This window comes from Zychaea mexicana, assembly GCF_025766255.1.
Source record: "Zychaea mexicana strain RSA 1403 chromosome Unknown BDB00scaffold_62, whole genome shotgun sequence".
Lineage (NCBI taxonomy): Eukaryota > Fungi > Mucoromycota > Mucoromycetes > Mucorales > Lichtheimiaceae > Zychaea > Zychaea mexicana.
The window spans coordinates 61,131-81,269 of record NW_026516725.1 but is presented as its reverse complement, the minus strand read 5'-3'; the positions used below and the strand labels follow the sequence as shown (position 1 = coordinate 81,269).

The window sequence follows — 20,139 nt, the reverse complement described above, 5'->3', positions numbered from 1 at the left end:
GCTGCAGGTCTGCCTACGCCTTCACTACCTCCCTTGTCGCAACTCTTACCGCCTGTCTCGTCCACCACTGCTGTTCGTCACACGGTCTTATCGCATGCTCAGCCGCCAGCCGCTGCCACAACATCCACAACAGCATCTGCTAGCCCTTCTGTAAGCACTATCTCTGCTGCCGCTGCTGCTGCTGCTGCTGCCGATCCGACCAGTGTAGCTACCATGGCCACGACATCCACAACACCACTCGATCTACAACTTCATCATCATCCATACCCACCTCGTCCTTCTCATCATCATCAACAACAACAGCAACAACAACAACCTTATTTTACTGCACCACCAGCAGCAGGACCCTACGATCAACCCGTTGTTCCAAGCACCATGTTACCCGTCTTTCCTACCGCTGCTGCTGCTACTACTACTACTACTACTGCTAGTTCTGCCAGTACAGGGCCTCACACCACTACACATCATTTGCCTTCGCCACCCCAGTCTTGCACAGACGGTGTTGTTTCGTCTGCTGCGGTGATGGCTGCTCAACAACAAGCTGCCGCCATGGCAGCTGCTACTTTAGCCGCCTCAACCACGACCCCGTCGTCGTCTTCCTCCTCGGACGCCGCGCAAAAAGTCTTTTCGTTCGTGCCCATCCCAGGCGTCAACCACAAGAAGCGACCTCGTCGCAAGTATCACGAGGTCGAGCGTTTGTATCATTGCAGCTATCCCGGATGTGCCAAGGCCTATGGTACTTTGAACCATCTCAACGCTCATGTTTCGATGCAAAATCACGTAAGAATTAGATCCACCTTTTTATTATCATATATATAAATAAAAAAATGTTTTTTTGGCTGACTCTCCAAGATTTAATGTTAGGGTCCCAAACGTCTGCCGACTGAATTCAAAGAGCTTCGAAAGCAATGGAGGAAACAAAAGCGTGAGCGGGAGGCGAGTCGTCAACAACAACAAGAGAATGCAGTCGCTGCTGTAGCAGCTACAAATGCTCAGTATCAACAACAGCAACATCACCATCAGCAGCAACAACAACAACAAGTAGCGGCACAGGCAGCGGTGGCGGCAGCAGCACAGGCAGCAGCAGCAGCAGCAACACCTTCACCGTTCCTTCCATCGCACTCTGCAACCACTTCATACTTGCCATGGCAACATCAGCAAGGGTACCCGGGCCCTCCTCCACCTCCTCCTCCTCCTCCTGCAGCAAGCCATCATCATCCTCATCATCCTCAGCAGCAGCAGCAGCATCATCATCATCCTCATCCTGAATTCACGGACCTGTCTACCTTGTCTGGTGCGCATTCCTTTTAAAAAAGACATCTTGTATTTAAAGAAACCCTCTCTCCCTCGTCCTTCTGTTTCCGTTACTTGACCCCAAAAGACACTCACTCACTTGCACAAGAATAGTAACAACAACATCAACAGCCCTTCCTCTGTCTCTCTCTCTCTCTCTCTCTCTCTCTCTCTCTCTCTATTCACTCACTCACTCTCCTCCTCCCCCTTTCCACAAGCACACAACACATTTCTTTATTGGTTCGCCTTGTACATATTCTTCTCTCACTCAAAACACACACACACACACACTTTTTTTCTCGTTTATTTATGCCAAAAAAGACAAAACATATCCAAGGGCATGAATTGTATCAGTAATGTTCTCTTTTCCATTCTTGTATGACAACCCACGCACACCTTTCTTTCCAACGTTTGTATTGTTCTTTATTTCTTTTTATTATTCCATTAAAAAAAACCGCATCAGAAAGAGATTGTCTTGATGTTTTATTTTGTGTGTGTGTGTGTGTGTGTGTGTAAGCGAAAAGCAGCAATATCCAGTTTATGGAGTTCAGTTTTATACATGCTTTGTTTTTTGTAAAGACGAAGAGGAAACAGTAGATCGAGTGGAGTTAAAGATAAGATCTTTAAGTACTTGAGATAATAAGCCATGCATAGCTTCACTTGTGATCTTGGAGCTAAACAAAAAAAAAAAACCAACCTTTTGTTTTAGCTCAGAACCCAACCTGGAGAGGGGTGGGGGGAACAAAAACGACTTTACCTGTCCTTTGTCAGTTTGCCCAACTGACTTTCATCATGCTTCTTTCGGTCGCCATAGTAACCACCCATGCGCGTTGACATGGTATCGTTGGTTTGTTCAAGCTTTTGTGTCAGATCGGCCATTTGTTGCATCGAATAGTCACGGTTCTAAAAAAGAGCGTTCGTTAGTTGCTTATGTTTGGAGGTCGTCTCTCTCTCTCTCTCTTTCTTCACAAAAGTACATACAGTCAAGAGCGGTGATTGAGACAGTGTGTTGACCCAATATTTGTTCCACAGCACTTCCAGTAACTGGTTATCCAGCGTTGATTTGAAATGTGAGATCTCCAAGGAATAGTAGCTGTACAAGTTGTTCATAGGCAAAAGTGAGTAGTAGCACAGATCGAAAGGTAGAAAAAAAAAAGAGGGGAGAATACATACGATTTAGCGTGCACACCGAAATCTTCAATCTTGTTCAAAGGAATGGTTTGGTATTGTGAAGGGCCATCATCAGGCGCCTTGTAGTCTTTGGGGTATGTTCTGAATGCGCCGATCTCGACTTTGCCAGCAGACATGGTTCGGTTGGGATCTATCTATTGTTTTGTTTGATAGAAATGCATGTGTCAACACTACATTGCCGATTCACATGGAGCAAGTACTCGTGTTTCATCTAACTGACCACAACAGCAACCCAGGGCTCCTGATACTGTTGATTCAACATTTGTGTATTGACGTCGATACCCGACAGCCAACAGCCATAGCCTGGATGTGAATGATACCATCCGATTGCATTTTCAAGCCGACCCACCTATTTAAAGTACTTTAGACTCTTTTTTTTTGTATCCAAAATGATCACATAATGACGTGTTTTACCTCTTTGGCCTTTTCCATATACGACACCATATATTCATACGCCTCACTTTGAGCATTGACACGCGTCTCGGTTCCTTCCACAGGAAGACCAAACGCGTCCATGATGATCATGGTGTCGCCTTCTACTTTGCCTTGCATTAAACCCATCACTTCGATATTACCACCTGAACGCGCATGCATCACCTGGTAAGAAAATCATTGTATCAGTTTCTTTTTTTCGGGCGAAAATAGGTTATAGAGAGAGATGGTTGGAACGGGGCAGGTTAGGTTAAAAGAATCGAGCTTTTACCATTTTAATGAGAGCAATGGCAGAGATTTTGACATGTTTGTAATGGTTTGGACTGAAAAACATAGAAAAGTACCCCCAGCCTCCCGTTAGCTAATGTTCTTGTTTTCAAAAAAAAAAAAAGTGGAGATATCAAAGAAACGAAGGCGATTAGCGTTTTTTTACTTTGTCTTCCAGGGCTGTTGATTGACATTCTCTTTATTCTTTTCAACATCGTAGTAGTAGATTTGGTCTTGAGCCGGATCGACCGTGACAATGTTGTTTTCGAGTTCCCAGTTCTTCTGGGCAGTCTCGGCGTCCATGGCGTTTTACGGTTTGAAAGGTTTGGAAACAGTTAAAAAGAGAGGTTGCTGCTGCTGCTGTGAATGAAACGGGCGCAGCGCATGATGAACGAGTCACATGCGATGCGGACCGAATCTGTCCCTCCTGAAACCCCGCGTCCGCTTCCGGTTTGCGTACCTTTTATTTCTTCCTTTCACCAAAAAACAACCACCCATCAGTTTTCTTCATCTAAACGAATCGCCTAGAACCAACACAATGAGTCCCACCAACCAACCTACACAAGAACAACTTGACGAGTGGAAAGAAGCCTTCTCGCTGTATGACAAAAAGGGCAACAGCACTGTGTCATCTGCCAATCTGGGGGATTTACTACGAGGTCTTGGCCAGAACCCTACGCAAGCCGAAGTCCGCGAACTGGTGAAATCGGCAGGCGGCAGTGAAAGACAAGAGGCCGATATTGATTTTGGTACCTTTTTGACGATTCTGACGCGACCGGATGGATTCAAGCCTGCAGGCTCGTCGCAAGAGTTCATCCAGGGCTTCCAGGTCTTTGATAAGGAAGGCGATGGCTTTATTTCGGCGGGTGAGCTCCGCTATGTCTTGACCAACCTGGGTGAAAAGTTGTCGGAAGAGGAGGTCGATGAGTTGCTCAAGGAAGTCGAGGTTGGCAAGGATGGTCGTATCAACTATGTGGACTTTGTTACGTTGGTTTTGTCAAACTAAAATGATTTATTATCAAACAACAATCCTTTATATATCATACCCACCTATCTACCCAAAACACCCCCCGTTTCTTCCGTTTATTATCTATAAAGACCCCTCTTTTATATATATCTTTATATAAAAGCTCTTTGCTCTGTGTCTATATACTCTCTATACGCGATCTATCCACTTTTTATATACATGTATTAAAAAAAAAGAGATTATTATTATTTGAGCTGGCTGGGTAGAAAAAAATGGAGGGGTCGGTGAGATATTTGAGAAGAAGAGGGAAAGCGCGAGTGGTCATTATGGTTACAGATGACAATGAACTCATTCTGAACACATCGTGGGCATACTGTTTTGGTATGTCTTTCTCTGTTTACTCGCTGGAAGACATGTAGTGCGTCGCCGTGGTTATGCACTCGTAGTAGTGTACATACATATTACAGCTCAAAGAGACATAGTTACACGTCGAAAGTAAAAGAGACGTTTCTAATGGAAACCACGAATCGTCTTTCCACTGAATCAACTGATCTGTTCTTCCTGCCTATGCTTATTTGCTTATACATCCGTTGCCAATAACAGCATATCCTGCAGACAAAGGTCCTGTTTTTTTTTTCTGGCTTACTTTTTTTCCATCACCTAAACATACCCTTCAATGTACCCAGCTAGTACGACGACCTTTTTGATATATATGTGGGGCGAGGAAAGACATATTTATGCATTCTTGTTTTTTTTAATCTTTGTTTCGTGTACAATATCTGGTATGAGCAGTTATAGCACGGCGGTGATGCGTCAAAATTGCAGTAGTTGGCGCGATTCTTATGCTGCTATCGACATGTTGCCTGGAGCGGGAAAGTTACCTTCTCTGTATCTATTGTAGTTTGACTACATGTGGATTTTTTACTGAAGGCTCTTCACTTTGATCGCCAATCGGCATATTTTTATCAAGTCACTTGTTCGTTCAACGATCTGCTCTAAGCTCCAAGATTTAGATTTTCTCTTCTTTGGACTCTTGGACTCTGCGTCGATAATCAATTAGAAGCGGGAGTTTTTTAAACCACACTCAAGATTGCTATATGATTGTGAGGCAGACTCATCGTAGAGAAGAAGAGAACGCAAAGAGGTATATTCGTTTCCAAGAAATACACATTTAAAGCAAAAGTATAATTCACAGTTTTGTTGATCAACAGCAGAAAGAAAAATATTACACGAGCAGATAATCTCCACTTTGTTGTAATAGTCGCACACGGATGATGAAGCCTTGTAATACATGCTTGCCTCATTCACTGGTTATGTGCTCCATTTGTATATCAACTGCAAACTGTTGTTATGTGAGGGGAGATATTTACTACTACAACTACTACTACTTCGTTGGACCCCTTTTGGTAGATGCTGTTGTTCATCTATGATACTGACTATGAAAGCTGGACAACAGAATGGATGGTACTTTTGGTAGGCTTTTAAATAATCTAAAGTAATCCTGTATTTTCTTTTAATCATCCATGTTATATCCGGTTTATCAAAAATAACATTCTCAATGATATATATATATATATGATGAATTGATTATATTTGCCCTATGTCCTACTACATACTCTGGCTAAATACCTCAGCTACCAAGCCTTCCTCAATTGGCATTGCCAAACAGCTCCTCATTCGAGTCATCGTTTCTTCGGTATAACTGCACACCTCCTGAAGATACAGAGTTATCCAATGCTTCTTGCTGTATCCTTGAAACATCGTTCCAATTGTTCTTTTTTTCGGATGCCAATGCGCTATGGTAGGATTCTGCATACGGTCATTATTGTTTGAGATGCGTGTTCTTGAAAAAGCTGAGCAACGTACAATAGCTGCCGTTTCATATGCCACATATAAAGAGGTAAATAGTACATGTTGCAATACGACGGACCGTGCATCTTCATAAAACCATCCGTACACTTGAGTTCTCTTTTCGTGGAACATTTCCGGAATCGCGTTAGGATCAAAAATCTTAACTTAATAGCGAATCGCTCACAGAATTTGTGAGGATGTTTGCCTTTACGCTGTACGATGGTGCGAAACTATTAAAGAGACCATAGCTATGATACTCATTGATTTTCACCGATTATTAAAAAGAATATACTACATTGTAAAGCTTCTTGTTTGCAATGATGTGTGATTTGACATAATTGCCAAACTCCCCATGGAACTATTTGGAGTTCCAGCTTCAACGTGGCAGACTTCACTTCTTCTTCAGTAGGAAAAAGTGTTTGCAAAAAGGCTGTATCTCGTTGCCACTGTTTTAAGCAACACGCTAATTAAAAAAAAGAATAACTCTTTACACACCCGCAAGACAACATCCATTATCATGGCATCCAAGCTCCACCTTTCTCATCCTTCCTCATCTTGAAAACGTCCAATACCCAGCATGTCCGCGATTCATCCATCGGCTTATTCAAAAGGAGACAGCATTGCAAACGACATTTATAAAGGGTTGTGAATTCATTCAATAAGAACTATATCATACTTTGATTCTCTCTGTATATCATTATTGCCTTTTGATTTGTTCTCCTTTTTTTTACCTATCAACAACACACTTTAATCACAGGCATAGCTGCTACGATAGCGTGAGCATGCGGTTTTTTTTACTGCCACTGTCCTTGTCTGTGAGAAACACAATCGCAACTGCGTGTATTGCATTACGCGCATATCCTAAGCAAGAAAAAAGAATGAATAGTAGCAGTTGTTGCATGTCTCAACTCATGTTTCAGCAGGTTACTGCCTATAGTAATCCTGCACAAACAAGGTAGTAGGAGTCACGAATTTCTTATGCAGATTTCGATTTCAGGTACATGAACGAACGTCCTCTTTCTTCCTTCCCCACAAAAATGGATTTCACCAACATACTAGGTTAGTTAGTAACTCACACTTATTTTGTTTTTGCTACCACCTTCATTGAATAACTTACATTTGACTACTGTATATATAGAAAAGGCCGGCGGCTTTATCCTAGGTACATAAGATCATAATAATTCGCTCGCTGCAACAGCCATTGTTGTTATTCAAACCAGTCTTCTTGATGTTTTAGTTGCGATTTGCTGGGGCTCGACCAATCCTTTTATCAAAAAGGGCACAGATGGCCTTGAACAGGTCTCACAAAGGTACCCAGAAGGAGGTTACCGCAAATGGTTTGCCGAGCTCTTTTATCTATTGACACGCTGGCAGGTAAGGAAGGAAAGGATATGTAAGAAGCATAGCTCTATAGTTTTGCTAATCGAACCATCGTTTCCACGCGAAAAAAAACAGTACATTCTTCCCTTGGCACTTAATCTGAGTGGATCCGTTGTCTACTACTATACCCTCGGCAAATCAGGTAAGTAAAGGGGAAGCATTATACCATATAGAATGTAAAAAGAGCTAATTTTGTTTTGTATAAGAAATGTCGCTTGCTGTTCCCATTACGAATTCGTTGACGTTTATATTCTCACTATTGACGGGATTATTGTTAGGGGAAGATCTTGGTGGTCGAGGTAAACATTCTTCTTTTCATAAATTCCGAGAAAACTAAAAACTAAATCCCCAACTTTTTTAATTCCATAAAGACACTTGGCTTGGTATGTTTTTAGTTATTGCAGGTGTTCTTGTATGCGTCGGTAGCAAAGCATAAATAAAACATACCGGACTTTCTTTGTGCCTCCCTCACAACAAAAAAATACACAAACTCCAAAGTAAACGAATGCCAGAAGAACTAAGCGATGAGCAATTTCGGGCACGACTCGACGGTCATTTCGCACTGTACCGATTCAACTTGCGACTTCCCATAGTCTCAAAGATACTGGTGGATAAGTGGTACCGCGTCGATCTATTACTCGTCAACGAACTTGGTCTATTTCGACGCGCTGACGTTCAACCTAACGGCAAAGTCCACGTACAATGTCAATTATTGAATACACACAATTCGCAGCCTGTGGCTAAAGAAGCTTGGTCAATCGAGACAAGAGCTGTTCAGGGAACGAAGCAGACAGTTGTTGGATTTGAAGCATCAGGCAAAGGCGGGTTTGAGTACCGAATCATCCAACACCACCACCCCGGCGCCAACAAGAATAATGACAGCAGCATCAAAGACGACAACGATAAACAAAGCAACGCATCTTTTTACTTACATATTAACATGGAGCGTGTCGAATCATGCGCGTTGTCGCCAAATATCTTACCATTGGTTGTCGGCCCAATCCACGTGCATACCGTTGCCACGGCGTCCACGCAGCAACAACAGAGCGAGTGTCCAACCAATGCACCAATCGAATCCTGGCCAGAAGGTACAGAAATGGAACACGACATTTATCGACTGTTTTCAAACACCATGGTCAAGGAATACTGGGATGCGGGCATTCCGGGCAAAATCTGGGATTCAGCTGTGGTTATGCTTGAGTTTCTCAAAAACATGTCACTAAAGGACGCAAAACATGTGGTGGATCTAAGTGCAGGGTAATCATCAGGGTAAAAAAAAAAGAGAGAGAGAGAGAGAGAAGATATGAGCGAGCAAGATAAATGAAACGATTGATATAGAATGTAGAAAAAACGGGAGCGTAACAGAATTATGTGTTGGAAACAAGAACTCAACATGTCTTTTTCGTTTACTGATAGGACAGGTCTATTGGGATTCTATGTCAACAAGATGAAAAAGGACATCAATGTGACCATTACCGAATTGGAAGAAGCGATGGGGTTGATCCAAGTGAATGCAAAGTTGAATCATGATGTTGATGATCCGGTAGCGAGAAGAGTCAATATACGGCCATTGTTATGGGGTAATAAGGAACAAGCAGAAGCATGTGGCAAGGCCGATATTATTGTGGCATCGGATGTATTATACGAGGCCGAGTTCTTCCAAGATCTGGTTCAAGCACTTGAAGATTTGTCCGTGCCATCTACTACGCGAATCTATATTGGCTATAAGCGACGCGGATTGGATACAACAGAAGAAGACCGATTTTGGAAAACATGCCAAGACCATGGATTCAAGATTACCCTTTTGCAGCAGCAACAAGAGCAAAACAACAATAGCAAAGGTGGTGTGGTCAAGGAAGAAAATGATCCAGAAGCCAAATGGGTCCCAGGATTGGCACAGCGGACGGGTGTCCAAATATACCGTCTAACTTTATCATAATTTTGTGATGGTATTTATGCATACTCCTTTTAATATGCCACTTATAGAGACCTTGTATATATAAATGATAATAATAATCTGGGAATGATCCTCAGTTGCAAGAAGGAAAACAAAAGTAGCAATGTTTTACGTAAAAGGATCTGCGTTCCTGTCTTCCTTTTCGTCGTCTCCCCCACCTGTTCGATTAGAAGAAGATGCAGAAACAGAGTCAACACGAGGCAATCGCACAAACAGTGACCGGGCGCAAGTCGGTAATAACATTGGGTCAGAAGCACACCATCCAACGCTGTATTATGATTCATATACGGCTAAGGCTGTCGAATCCTTACCAGCATGTTTAATCGGTGCGGCCATATTATCAGTTCTCTCGGTCCTCTATACAGTATTTCTGATGCCGTCCGTACTCAAAACTACAGCACTCGCTTATGTGGATCCCAGCGGTGTGCCTGCAAATAATGGGCCGAACGGATTCGATGTTCCTTTGGAAATCGGTTGCCCACGACTTCCGTCACGTCCGGATGGTGGGGCAAAGTCGGTCAAAGATCTTCGGCCGGATGATATCAAGGTGGTCATTGGTATCGGAGACAGGTACGAATATTTTCATTATTAAGGGTGTATGTTATTTAGGTATAAAAAACACAACAAGAGAGAGAAAGGATTTTAACGTTCGATTCTTTTTGTAATTCTGCGTTTTCACTTTGCAAGTGTGATGGCTGGATTTGGTGCCAAGGGACTTCAGAATGATCGATTTGTTAGCATGAAAACACTAAATGAAGATCGTGGTGTCTCGTTTGCTATGGGTGGGGTATGTTGCTCTCATTAACACTCTAGTCGAGCAGTTGCATACAAACTTTATACCGCAAAATATCGTCGCTAACAATTCATGGCTCTTCTCCTACTCATCATCTATTATCTTTGTGCAGGACATTGGTGCCACTACATTACCGAATCTTATCCACTATTATACTCCCTCCCTATATGGCTCATCCGTTGGATCGCAGCTTTTTACCATTTGTTTTGGTAAGCTCAACCTATATACGTAGCAAGATACATTGAATAGGCGTCCCAATCTTCCCTAGCCCTGAACTGACCCAAGATCCATGTCTCTATTCTCCACCAGGTGACGAGTTTTGTCCAAAAGGGCAATACAAGCCCGACATCGGTTATCTGAATGCAGCTCAATCTGGAGCTCGCAGTTCAAACTTGGATCACGAAATTGATTACCTTTTAGAACAACTCGATGATGCCTACGTATCTGGCACAATCAAACCACAGGACTGGAAACTACTCACGCTGTTTATTGGAAGCAATGATATCTGTCATTCATGCACCACACCAACGTCGCTCCCGCCGCCGTTTATCATGAACGTTGCTGCTGCTGTTGATCGGGTGCGGCTGACAATCCGCAATGTCTTTTTACAAATAGGTAATGACAATTGAATACGTTGTTAGTGCTGTGAGTACAAGTAAATGTGTGCTGATGATGCTATCAAAAAAAAGTGGGCGTCATGCGGGTGGACGAGATCTTTGTCGAGTCACAGAACTATCCGGAATACTGCCAGCCATTTCCTTTTTCGGACTTTGTGCTGCATGATCATGAATGCGAGTGCGCGCATACGCCAGCCAACAGGACAGTCATGGCAACATTGACACCGCAGTATAATGTTGGATTACAAACGATTGCTGATAGCTACATGGCCAATGATTCTTTTGCAGTTACATTTCAGCCACTCAAAACGGACATTTTGAGCTTCCCTATTGAAGCGATCAGGTAAATGTGTTTACAAGGCTTCTGCTCTATTATGTGACAATCATGCTAATATGAGACGGTTTATGAAATTAGCGACGTGGATTGTTTCCATCCGTCGGTGCTTGCCCATGAATGGTTTGCAAAAGAGTTATGGTAAGAAGAATCAACTTTACTTGACACTTATTGACCCTCCCAAAAAAAAAAGAATGGTTAAGAGGCAAGTAATAGTAATCATATTGTAGGAAAATGATGTTCAAACCTTCAGCAGAAAAGCAAACCGAACTTAAGTTTAATCGGTTCTCGAAAATCTACTGTCCGTCGGAATCGGACCGTTTCCGAATTGATTAATTACTAGATTACTGCACGTACCTTTGTTTTGTGATATATTATACATCAAGGAATGATCATGATAATATGAATGAAAAAATGGTTGTAGTAAAGTTAACATGAGCAGAGGAAGGAGGAATTGCTGCTGTTGACTTGCTGCCATTGCAGAGCATGACCTTGAAGCTAGTGTGGCTTGCTTGTTTTACAGATTTGCCAAAAAAAAAATGTGTGCTTAGGTCCACGCTTTGATGCCGTTTACTGCGCAGCAAATACGCACTTTTCTTTTTCTCTGTCTCTTTCTCCTTCGCACTTTTACTTTTCGCACATGACACGTACATACAAACGACCAGCTAAATCAGCAAACACCACGCCAGAAAATAAAAGTGTCGCAAACATTAAGCAAACCAATGTAATAATCTGAACCGTGTTCATTCATATGCAGAGTCAAAAGGGAAAATGACACAACCGATTGCTCGGCAACACGTCTAATCTTTTTTTTTTTGGCCTGCGATGCACTCTAGCGTGTCAATTTCAAAAGTCTCACATTCAACGACACTCAAATTCCTGTCGGCACGACTGGCCTGTTTCGAAGCGAATATCCTACTCCTGTATCCCTTTTGGCTTGCTCGCACAAGTATGGCTACTTTGTGGCGGCTACGACCGATGGTAATAAGTTAAATGTGGTTGACAAATAAAGTAGATAGTGTATACACATATGCTCGATAGAAGCTTAACAACCCAATTATCAAGTACATGGAAGCTAAACAGAATATGTATGGAAAAATTATCTAGGGTTCATTTTGGGAGAAACGGTGCGTCTTCGCCAGCTTTTACGTGCGTCAAATCCAGAAACTACAGTACGACAAATGAAGTCCGTAATCAATGTTCCACACAAACTCTCGGTACAGCATTTGCGACTGTCTGGCGACGAGCTACGCGTAATTGCTTGTCTGTCGGGAGGCAAAACGGTGGTTTATAATGTAAGGGATATTCTGTATAAGGTAAGCATATATGGAGCGGCAAAATGAATGATGGAGATATCTATTAGGTAGAAAATAACCTGGTGGTTGCGAATAAACAGAATATACTGACGTTCATAATAAAACATCCTAGAAAGCCAAGGTTGAGCCAAAGTGGTCGTTTCATATCGGCAACGACATCCTGGACTTCCAAATATGCCCAGATACAAAAGGGGGAGAGCTGGCGACTGTGCTGATCAAAAGTCCAAATTCAAAAATTTGGGATACGTGTTGTATCATCAACTTGCATACTGGGTTCATCAAGGCAGCTGTTTTACATAAAAATGTCACATCCATGTGCTGGTCTCCCACTTTTCAGACCTCTCCATCGTCTTTTACTATGGCCAATGATGATGACAATACTAGGAGTGCTCATGCGCAACATTTTGTTTGTGGGTTATCGGATGGATCCTTGCATTTTTATTCGATATTCGGACTCAAAAAGTATGAAATACCATCACCACACAGCAAAGACGAGTTATCACGGTATGGTAAGTCGTGGATATGCTCATATATGTGTCGAGAGAGAGAAGCAAAAATGGCAGATTCATATATAATTTATCAATGAAGAGGAGGAAATTGTCAAAAATTAACAATCGGGTGTGTACATGCTGAAACTATAGTAAACAAAGTGGTTTGGGTGGATAAATATACTCTCTTTGTTATTTATACAAATGAGAGCGGCAATGAGGCACGTATTGTCAAGCGACCAAAGACGCCGAGAGAATCCGTCAACTACGTGATACTCGGCGATGTGGCACCCATGGCGACAGCTTGTAGTGATCGTTGCCACCACGGAGCAGATTATACGCGGAAAACCAAGTTGCACGAGGAACAAAATTTCTATCTTCACGTGATCCATGATTTCAGCGACGAAGTCAAATGCGCTATCATCGTTGCCAGTACATTTTCCCATAGTATCATGGTCGTAGGTCAAGACAAAAGTGGGAATTGGGCGACGTGGGAATGTCCTGGATATTCGAGTCATTTTCACTATCGGGAAAACAGCCACAGCAACCATCATAATGGGAGAACACAGCATCGTCAGCAACCAGCGATCGTCAAGGCGGCAACGAGAGCATATCGGGAAGAGCAACTCTACAAACATGCAAACGTGTTCGACATGGTATATCCAGTGGGCATGATGGTCGATTACAGCACAACGTCATCAGTGTTTGGGCCGACGTCGTATGACCAAATAACTCCAGTATTGTACTATATGACCAATGAAGGCATGCTTAAGGGATTTCACATTCAAAGTGGCGGCGATGATGAAGATGTCAGCAAAACGGTTTTCTCGATATATAGTGGCATGGTGCGCGTCAAAACCTTGTATCAAGATATACCTTCTCCACCAGCGGGACGAACAGGCTTTGATTTCGCCGGACCCCTGTTAGCAAAGAATCCGTTCATCTACGCAATTGATCAACAACAGCAACAGCAACGTGGCACACAAAAACCGTTACCGTCGTTCAAAAACCTTGAAATACAACCTGGTGCTCGTTCGCCCTCCTCATCCATAGTAACTGCCGTACCGACATTTGGCAAACCAACAATGCCTGGTTTCAGCTCCGATAACAAGCCAGCAGCAATGCGTTTTGGAGAAACATCGTTCTCTTTTCAAAATAATCCGTCTCCATTCGGTGGTGCCCCAAGTGAATATACACCGGCGGAGAAGGCTGATAGATATCTTGCCGATCTGAAGCAACTGCTGGCGAGACGAAGAGCAGTTGACAACAAGGAGGATAAATCGCGAGCTGCACCTGCGTTTACATTTGGATCGCCTACTACTGGCAAGACAGCAGCTACCCAGGGGCCTCATTGGGGTTTTCGTGCTGCTCCTGCTCCTGCTACTAGTGATCAGCAGACTATAAACGGTGACGATAATGGACTGACGACAATGATGCGTGTATGGTCACCGTTCGGACCCAGCAAAGTCAAAAGTAGGATGGCCGAGTCACGGGAGCAACCAAGGAAGCAATTGGGTAACGGCGACACTGGACACTCACCGCTGGCTAAGCCAGAAGAAGGATTCTCATTTGCAAAAGTTATCGTCACACCTCATACCCACGCAGATAATAAAGCTAGTAGCTCTAACAAAACCTCCAAGACTGCTTCAGCGAACCCACAGCCAAATCAGCGACAACAGAAATCAGGTAAATTTATCATGCATTGACCAGCTTTAATGACCGATGAAGTATATCTCTCACCTCCTTTTCTGCTTTCACATATTATTATATCAGAAGCTACTGCGTCATTTAAATCGTTCACAAAGACCGCTGGAGTATCGTTAAGTTGCACCGCTTCGACACCAACGAGCAATCCATCACTCCCTTCTTCCACCCTCACATCGGCTATCGTGTCTAGTACCGGCAACGAAACAAACAGTCCTAAACAAGAGCATAAAAAGATGGGACCCACTGATAGTATAGAAGGTGCCGCTGATCCAGCTATTTCTCCCGCTACCAGTGACCGAAACAACAACGCCACAAACGAGCCTGACAAAAGTGGTGGGGCGCACCATAGCGCTGTATCAACTAATGAAAAGACACCTAGTACGTCCGACAAAGAAGCTCACAATACTCCAGTTGATCAAGGTACTTTGTAGACTGGCGTCAAAATTATTAAATTACTTGCACATTATCATTTAACAGTTTCATATGAATATCATATACGTAAAGTAGTCGATGCTGGTTCTACTACTCAGCCGCACAAGACTTCTACCGAGTCTTTTACGGGTAACGATACTGATGCTATTCCTGCAACTGACCACAGCACTACGACTACGAGAATATCCGATGGTACCTGCATTTCTGCTGTAGCCAATGTAGATATTGGCAAGAAGAAGAGGGAGGATGATGATGGTGAGATGTCATTCAAAGATTTTTCGCGTTTTATAAAGTATGATGATAGTTTCTGAACTAAGTTTGCCTCCTTTTGTAGAAACGACAGAAACCAAAGCATCTCGTGAGGATAGTTTCCTCTCACCAGAAACCACTGACAACAATGATATCGCTAATGCAGCAGGTAAACTCGGCAAGTTCAACAATAGGCGTGTAAAACAAATGCTGTAGCTGCCATCCTTACTTATCAAAGCTCATGCACCTGCTTTTGTATTATATCCTGAAATAGATAAATCGACAATCGAATGTCCTTCTTTGTCTGAAAGCGACAAAGTCAAAGTTACTGTGAATGATGCCATGGTCGCTGGTTTGGATGTGCAGACGTCGTCGTCGGATACGAGACCATGTGCCAAAGGCGAAGACAACACTGTTATTGACGCGAACAGTGCGGCAAGCGGCCACAAAATCAACACGATTAAAACCAAGTCAGATGATGATAATGCCGGTATTAATATGCGCGCCTGTTTCTCTTTTTATTTTTCTTTGGTCTTTCTGCTCATCTACTCGTTTTGCGACAGTTTTATAACAAAACTCAAACAAATCACAATGGTAGATGAAGTTTGTGAGCGAGCTCTTGCGCTACTTCAAGGTGCCAGCGACACGTACACGCTTCTCTTACATGACTTGCAAAGCGTGACACATGGACAGAGAGCAAGAGCAGCCAAGAAGAACGGTCCCACTAGCAATAGCAATAACAACAACCACAACTACAGAATGTCTCCTCTACAATCACAGCAGCAAAAGTACGTCAAAGTCAACAACGTGTAAGCAATGTCTACGTGAAAGAAGTAAGAGTTTGAAGATGAAAAGTGCGCTCTAACAAATAATCAAAACAGTCCTCCCTGGCTGTGCTCTTTGGGTCAGTCAATCACGCAACTTGAAGACGATATCATCGAGAAGGAACATGAGTTGCGGCGGATGAAGCAAAATTTGAAGCAAATAGTACAAGTATACGATAACGCTACAAACAAGGCCAATGATGTCAAGGCATCAGCAGAAGAAAGCTCGCAACAGGAACTTTACGAACGAGTCGCTGATTGTCTACGTCACGAAGCGTTCATCGATGAACTGGCACAGCATGGAGGCATCACTCCAAAAACGTCATCATCAATCACTAGCGATTCCCAGCAATACCAAGAGCAAAATACAGCCAACAGCAAAGGAGAAGATGCACAATAGGATGGAAATTTCGTATTCTTGTATATGTAAATAACACATGGCAATATTAAAGGGCTATACTGAAAAGGGATGGTATAAGTATGCGTCGTATATATCTACATGGGATGCTGTGTGTACGTGTGTGTACAGTATGAGTAAATAACTTCAAGTGCCCAATTTTTCACGGAAACGGATTCGGTGAATAGTTGTCCCGAGCAAGGACATCAGTTACACAAATGGTAAAAGTCATAGTGTTCACCTTGTTATAATAAAAATCAAAATGAATATGCAAATCCAGCAACAAAATCGATTGTGTCCTCCATCAGCAAGGCAGCAGGAATCAACATTGTGAAAATGCACAAACTGCAAAGGTTTTCGACCACAAGAAATATTTATTGGCAATCGTGAAAACTACCGTACTTGTAGAAGCTGGCGTGAACGCCAGAGCGACATCGGCAAGCCGATCTCGGAACAGTTGCTCATTACGATGGACGAGCTGCTCGAGCTGATTTCCTCTCACAGGGCTTTGCAAAGTTGGATCGACGATCTTAGAAGGATATTCCCTTGATGTCTATCTCCAACTTGATGACGAAATGGCGGCACTGTCGAACGAGCAACTCTTGACACGTATTCGCGCTCAAATCCAAGGTATCGACGGTTGCAGATACTATCAAAAACATGTGACAGAACCAAGAAAAAAGTTTGGATGGTCCTTCCATTACGTCTGCTCCCATGACTATGATGTCCAAGGCCAGGTCTTGATAGCCAATCGTCAACGACTGCATATGCATATGGATACCTTTTTCTGTAGTGGTCATATAAGAGGCTTGGTCGATAGACAAAACCACTACGCCCATCTCAACATCGAACTAGTGACGGACATAACGCCGCTCCTTTGTCCGAGATGACCCAAGTCCCCCATGATGTTTGTGATTACATAGCAGAGCATGCCCTCGAAGTGGAACCTCGAAACTTGTTTCGTAGGGTGATCCGGCATTTTCCGCATGTTGCAGGCCGCGTTCTGCAATCTCAGGTTTATTACTGGGCATGTAAAGCAGTTACAAACCAGTGCACCCTGCACAGGAACCATTTTACGTCGGCCGATATGATTATCGATAGAGCCGCAGAAAAGGTGTTCGGAAGGTATGTTCAGAATCTTTGGTATATAAAAACCATCATTATACATGTATTTTAGGACGCTGTACAAATGGGCTTGATATAATAAAGTATAAGGTGATCCATTAATAACGCATAAATGAACCATAAACAGATCTTTATTTCAGAACAAACATACTGCACTGCCGTTGGACTCACTATGCCATTGTTTGACGTAATTTGTGGTTCTCGTCAACTGGCAGAAGAATTCCATGTCGATTCGACAAATAGAGAAGGATACGAGCTTTTTGCCGTAGTTGCAACAGTTAATGGTGTTGGCTATTTGATCGCGTATTTGTTGCTAAAGCTTACGCCTAACAATCAACGTGCTAATGTGGGTGGCGTAGTACGCAATGATGAAACAACTGCTCGCACAGGTGTGCTTGCCGAGTATTTCACTTGTTTAAAACAAGCTGGTCTCCATCCAAGACTCATGTTCACCGACAAAAAATTGGGGTCAGATAAATGCAATCGAGACGGTCTGGAGTAATCGCAGTGTTCTTCGCCTGTGCTCCTGGCATCTTGTCCGCTCTGTGAAGAAGAAACTTGCGGAGGAAAAGCTACATGAAAGAAGATACATCCCCAGAGATGCGTTGCTCAAGTTTCCTTTCATTAGCATGCATTTTCAACCTCCACAAGACAGAAAGGGAAAATCTGCGATGATGTCGCTGACCGGACTGCGATAATAGATATGATGCGTAGCATCATAAATGGCATCCGCTGATCCCACTTGAAGGAGGTAGGCTTAAACATCAAATGTAGGCCGATACATCATTTAAGAGCTACTAAAGATATTAACACATGTTCATAGTTGGTCACCGCACAGCAGCGCAGCTACATTTGCAGGCCGTCGGAGAGATGTATAACCTGTGCGTGGAGCGTGATTTGCCAGATGCTTGGGTCTAATAGTACAGCAGATGGTATGCTCCTGTTTGGTGGGTGAGATGGGCATGAAGCAGTCTTCCCGATGCTATTCCGATGGGCAGAACAACTATAATGATTGAAGCTCAATGGAAAGTTCCCAAGAAAGACTTCCTTGGCGATAAGAACAGACCACGTTTGGACTTCCTCGTGTGGACAATCATCGAACAGCAGATGTCAGTAGTGCATGCCAATTTTCTTGCGAAGATTAGTTATGGATTGGGAAACAGCATTCGTACGGGAGTGGAAACGTGTCAAAAACCGTGGTGGAACCCAACGACTTGATGCAAACACTCATTACTACGTGTCACTCGATACTTGGACGTGTGGATGCCAATCTTTTACCACCAATCGATACATGCTTTGCAAGCATTTGATCAGTCAATACTACGCTGCCAACCGCAATGTTCGTTCAACTTTTGGAGCGCTTCAACTATTATATATGTCGTAGCAATACACCTCCGTTTGTGCAGCTCAAAGAAGTAGGTTTAATTTTCTTATGCATTAGTAAAAAGGAGACAATTGACTCATTTGACGATTACAAGTGTCATCTTTATCCATACATATCTCTGTATCTCCCACCAACCATCGAGGCACTCTTACCACCTTCGCCATCGTTACCAAGCCCAGTCGCCGCTACGTCTCTAACATCGGCCTTGCAACCAAGCTCTTCTTCATCTTCATCTGATCCTCCACCTTCTACTTCAAACACGCTTCCCACCACTACCATTCTTTTCTTCGATGACGATGAAGAAGATGAATGGGCAAGACTAAGTGCTGCTGAACAAGCAATTTCCGAAGCTCGTCGTCGCTTTTTAGAAAGCATTGATTATTACACTTCTATGCTGCTAGAACGGCAACGCAGCGTTATTTGAGGAGCTGTCGATCGTAACGATATTGACAACTATTTATCGATAGAGTCGTCATAGAAACGCACGAAGAAGAAGAACATACTCTAATGATCATCGGTACACCCGTTATCTTCCTTTAATTCCCTTACATTTTTTTTAACTTCCTATCTCATTTTTTCTATATATTACTCACAATTCCTTATTCTTACGGCCCAAATATATACATATATATTATCAAACATCATATACTTAAGTTGGACATCATTTCAACAATACCACAATTACATATTCGAACACGAACATATATAGTATTTGTATGGGTGAGAAATAAACGGATCAGTAATAACAAAGGATGATTTTAACCGAGGGAAGACATCGACAAAAAAAAGCATAAATATACAACAACAGACGTATGGATATCACCGGGTAAATATACATTCGTTTCGGAAAAACGTATTTACCGAATCCGTTTCAGTGAAAAATTGAAAACGGGTAGGAAAACTCACAAAACAAGCCAAGGTTTTTAAAAATTGGTCACGTTTCCAAATTAGGTTACCTAAAGGAAGCTGAACCATTCTTTTCGGAGATTATTTTTAATTTTTACGTTTTTACGTCATTGTTTTTTGGGAGCCATGATTTTTTTCTTTTCACTGTGTACACGTATTCACAATCTATGTAAGTCCTATGGGCTGATGCCGCTGTAGCTGCCTCATTAAGACCGTATGGTTATGTTCC

General features: G+C 42.8%; 7 protein-coding genes across 7 annotated transcripts; 6 read left to right on the top strand and 1 right to left on the bottom strand.

The window, feature by feature from the left end:
- Window positions 1-549: 549 nt before the first annotated feature.
- BDB00DRAFT_767617 (uncharacterized protein) lies at window positions 550-1,311 on the top strand (the record flags this gene model as incomplete). The annotated part of the gene is made up of 2 exons (XM_053119684.1): window positions 550-780; window positions 865-1,311. 2 exons carry the CDS (start codon window positions 550-552, stop codon window positions 1,309-1,311), a joined length of 678 nt encoding a protein of 225 aa, XP_052977379.1.
- A 411-nt stretch (window positions 1,312-1,722) lies between these two features.
- On the bottom strand, window positions 1,723-3,571 carry BDB00DRAFT_834537 (JAB1/Mov34/MPN/PAD-1 ubiquitin protease-domain-containing protein). Its single transcript, XM_053124335.1, has 8 exons — window positions 3,350-3,571; window positions 3,188-3,239; window positions 2,899-3,081; window positions 2,705-2,833; window positions 2,467-2,618; window positions 2,275-2,386; window positions 2,051-2,196; window positions 1,723-1,967 (listed from the first exon to the last, which is right to left on the bottom strand). Exons 1-8 carry the CDS (start codon window positions 3,484-3,486, stop codon window positions 1,847-1,849), a joined length of 1,032 nt encoding a protein of 343 aa, XP_052977378.1. The 5' UTR covers window positions 3,487-3,571; the 3' UTR covers window positions 1,723-1,846.
- On the top strand, window positions 3,572-4,413 carry BDB00DRAFT_834536 (uncharacterized protein). The gene has a single exon (XM_053124334.1). It carries the CDS (start codon window positions 3,584-3,586, stop codon window positions 4,187-4,189), a length of 606 nt encoding a protein of 201 aa, XP_052977377.1. The 5' UTR covers window positions 3,572-3,583; the 3' UTR covers window positions 4,190-4,413.
- A 2,625-nt stretch (window positions 4,414-7,038) lies between these two features.
- On the top strand, window positions 7,039-9,320 carry BDB00DRAFT_789777 (putative methyltransferase-domain-containing protein; the record flags this gene model as incomplete). Its single annotated transcript, XM_053120899.1, has 7 exons — window positions 7,039-7,060; window positions 7,140-7,163; window positions 7,200-7,375; window positions 7,457-7,523; window positions 7,660-7,680; window positions 7,975-8,638; window positions 8,798-9,320. 7 exons carry the CDS (start codon window positions 7,039-7,041, stop codon window positions 9,318-9,320), a joined length of 1,497 nt encoding a protein of 498 aa, XP_052977376.1.
- A 391-nt stretch (window positions 9,321-9,711) lies between these two features.
- Window positions 9,712-11,095, top strand: BDB00DRAFT_767667 (uncharacterized protein; the record flags this gene model as incomplete). The annotated part of the gene is made up of 5 exons (XM_053119689.1): window positions 9,712-9,908; window positions 10,026-10,125; window positions 10,244-10,340; window positions 10,441-10,746; window positions 10,821-11,095. The coding sequence occupies 5 exons, from the start codon at window positions 9,712-9,714 to the stop codon at window positions 11,093-11,095; spliced, it is 975 nt and encodes a 324-aa protein (XP_052977375.1).
- A 475-nt stretch (window positions 11,096-11,570) lies between these two features.
- On the top strand, window positions 11,571-16,024 carry BDB00DRAFT_513814 (uncharacterized protein). The gene is made up of 10 exons (XM_053117675.1): window positions 11,571-11,806; window positions 11,919-12,063; window positions 12,190-12,377; window positions 12,511-12,907; window positions 13,040-14,572; window positions 14,663-15,013; window positions 15,101-15,280; window positions 15,360-15,443; window positions 15,549-15,764; window positions 15,838-16,024. The coding sequence occupies exons 1-10, from the start codon at window positions 11,723-11,725 to the stop codon at window positions 15,843-15,845; spliced, it is 3,186 nt and encodes a 1,061-aa protein (XP_052977374.1). The 5' UTR covers window positions 11,571-11,722; the 3' UTR covers window positions 15,846-16,024.
- A 2,747-nt stretch (window positions 16,025-18,771) lies between these two features.
- Window positions 18,772-19,641, top strand: BDB00DRAFT_514016 (uncharacterized protein). The gene has a single exon (XM_053117676.1). It carries the CDS (start codon window positions 18,958-18,960, stop codon window positions 19,426-19,428), a length of 471 nt encoding a protein of 156 aa, XP_052977373.1. The 5' UTR covers window positions 18,772-18,957; the 3' UTR covers window positions 19,429-19,641.
- The last annotated feature ends 498 nt before the right edge of the window (window positions 19,642-20,139 follow it).

Coding starts and splice junctions, on each gene's coding strand:
- BDB00DRAFT_834537 (XM_053124335.1), bottom strand. CDS start 3,486: ATGGACGCCGAGACTGCCCAGAAGAACTGGGAACTCGAAAACAACATT. Junction 2,834..2,898: donor ATATGGAAAAGGCCAAAGAG/GTAAAACACGTC, acceptor TACTTTAAATAG/GTGGGTCGGCTTGAAAATGC. Junction 2,619..2,704: donor AGCCCTGGGTTGCTGTTGTG/GTCAGTTAGATG, acceptor ACAAAACAATAG/ATAGATCCCAACCGAACCAT.
- BDB00DRAFT_834536 (XM_053124334.1), top strand. CDS start 3,584: ATGCGATGCGGACCGAATCTGTCCCTCCTGAAACCCCGCGTCCGCTTC.
- BDB00DRAFT_513814 (XM_053117675.1), top strand. CDS start 11,723: ATGACACGTACATACAAACGACCAGCTAAATCAGCAAACACCACGCCA. Junction 12,064..12,189: donor TGTGGCGGCTACGACCGATG/GTAATAAGTTAA, acceptor AAAATTATCTAG/GGTTCATTTTGGGAGAAACG. Junction 15,281..15,359: donor GAAGAGGGAGGATGATGATG/GTGAGATGTCAT, acceptor CTCCTTTTGTAG/AAACGACAGAAACCAAAGCA.
- BDB00DRAFT_514016 (XM_053117676.1), top strand. CDS start 18,958: ATGTTCGTTCAACTTTTGGAGCGCTTCAACTATTATATATGTCGTAGC.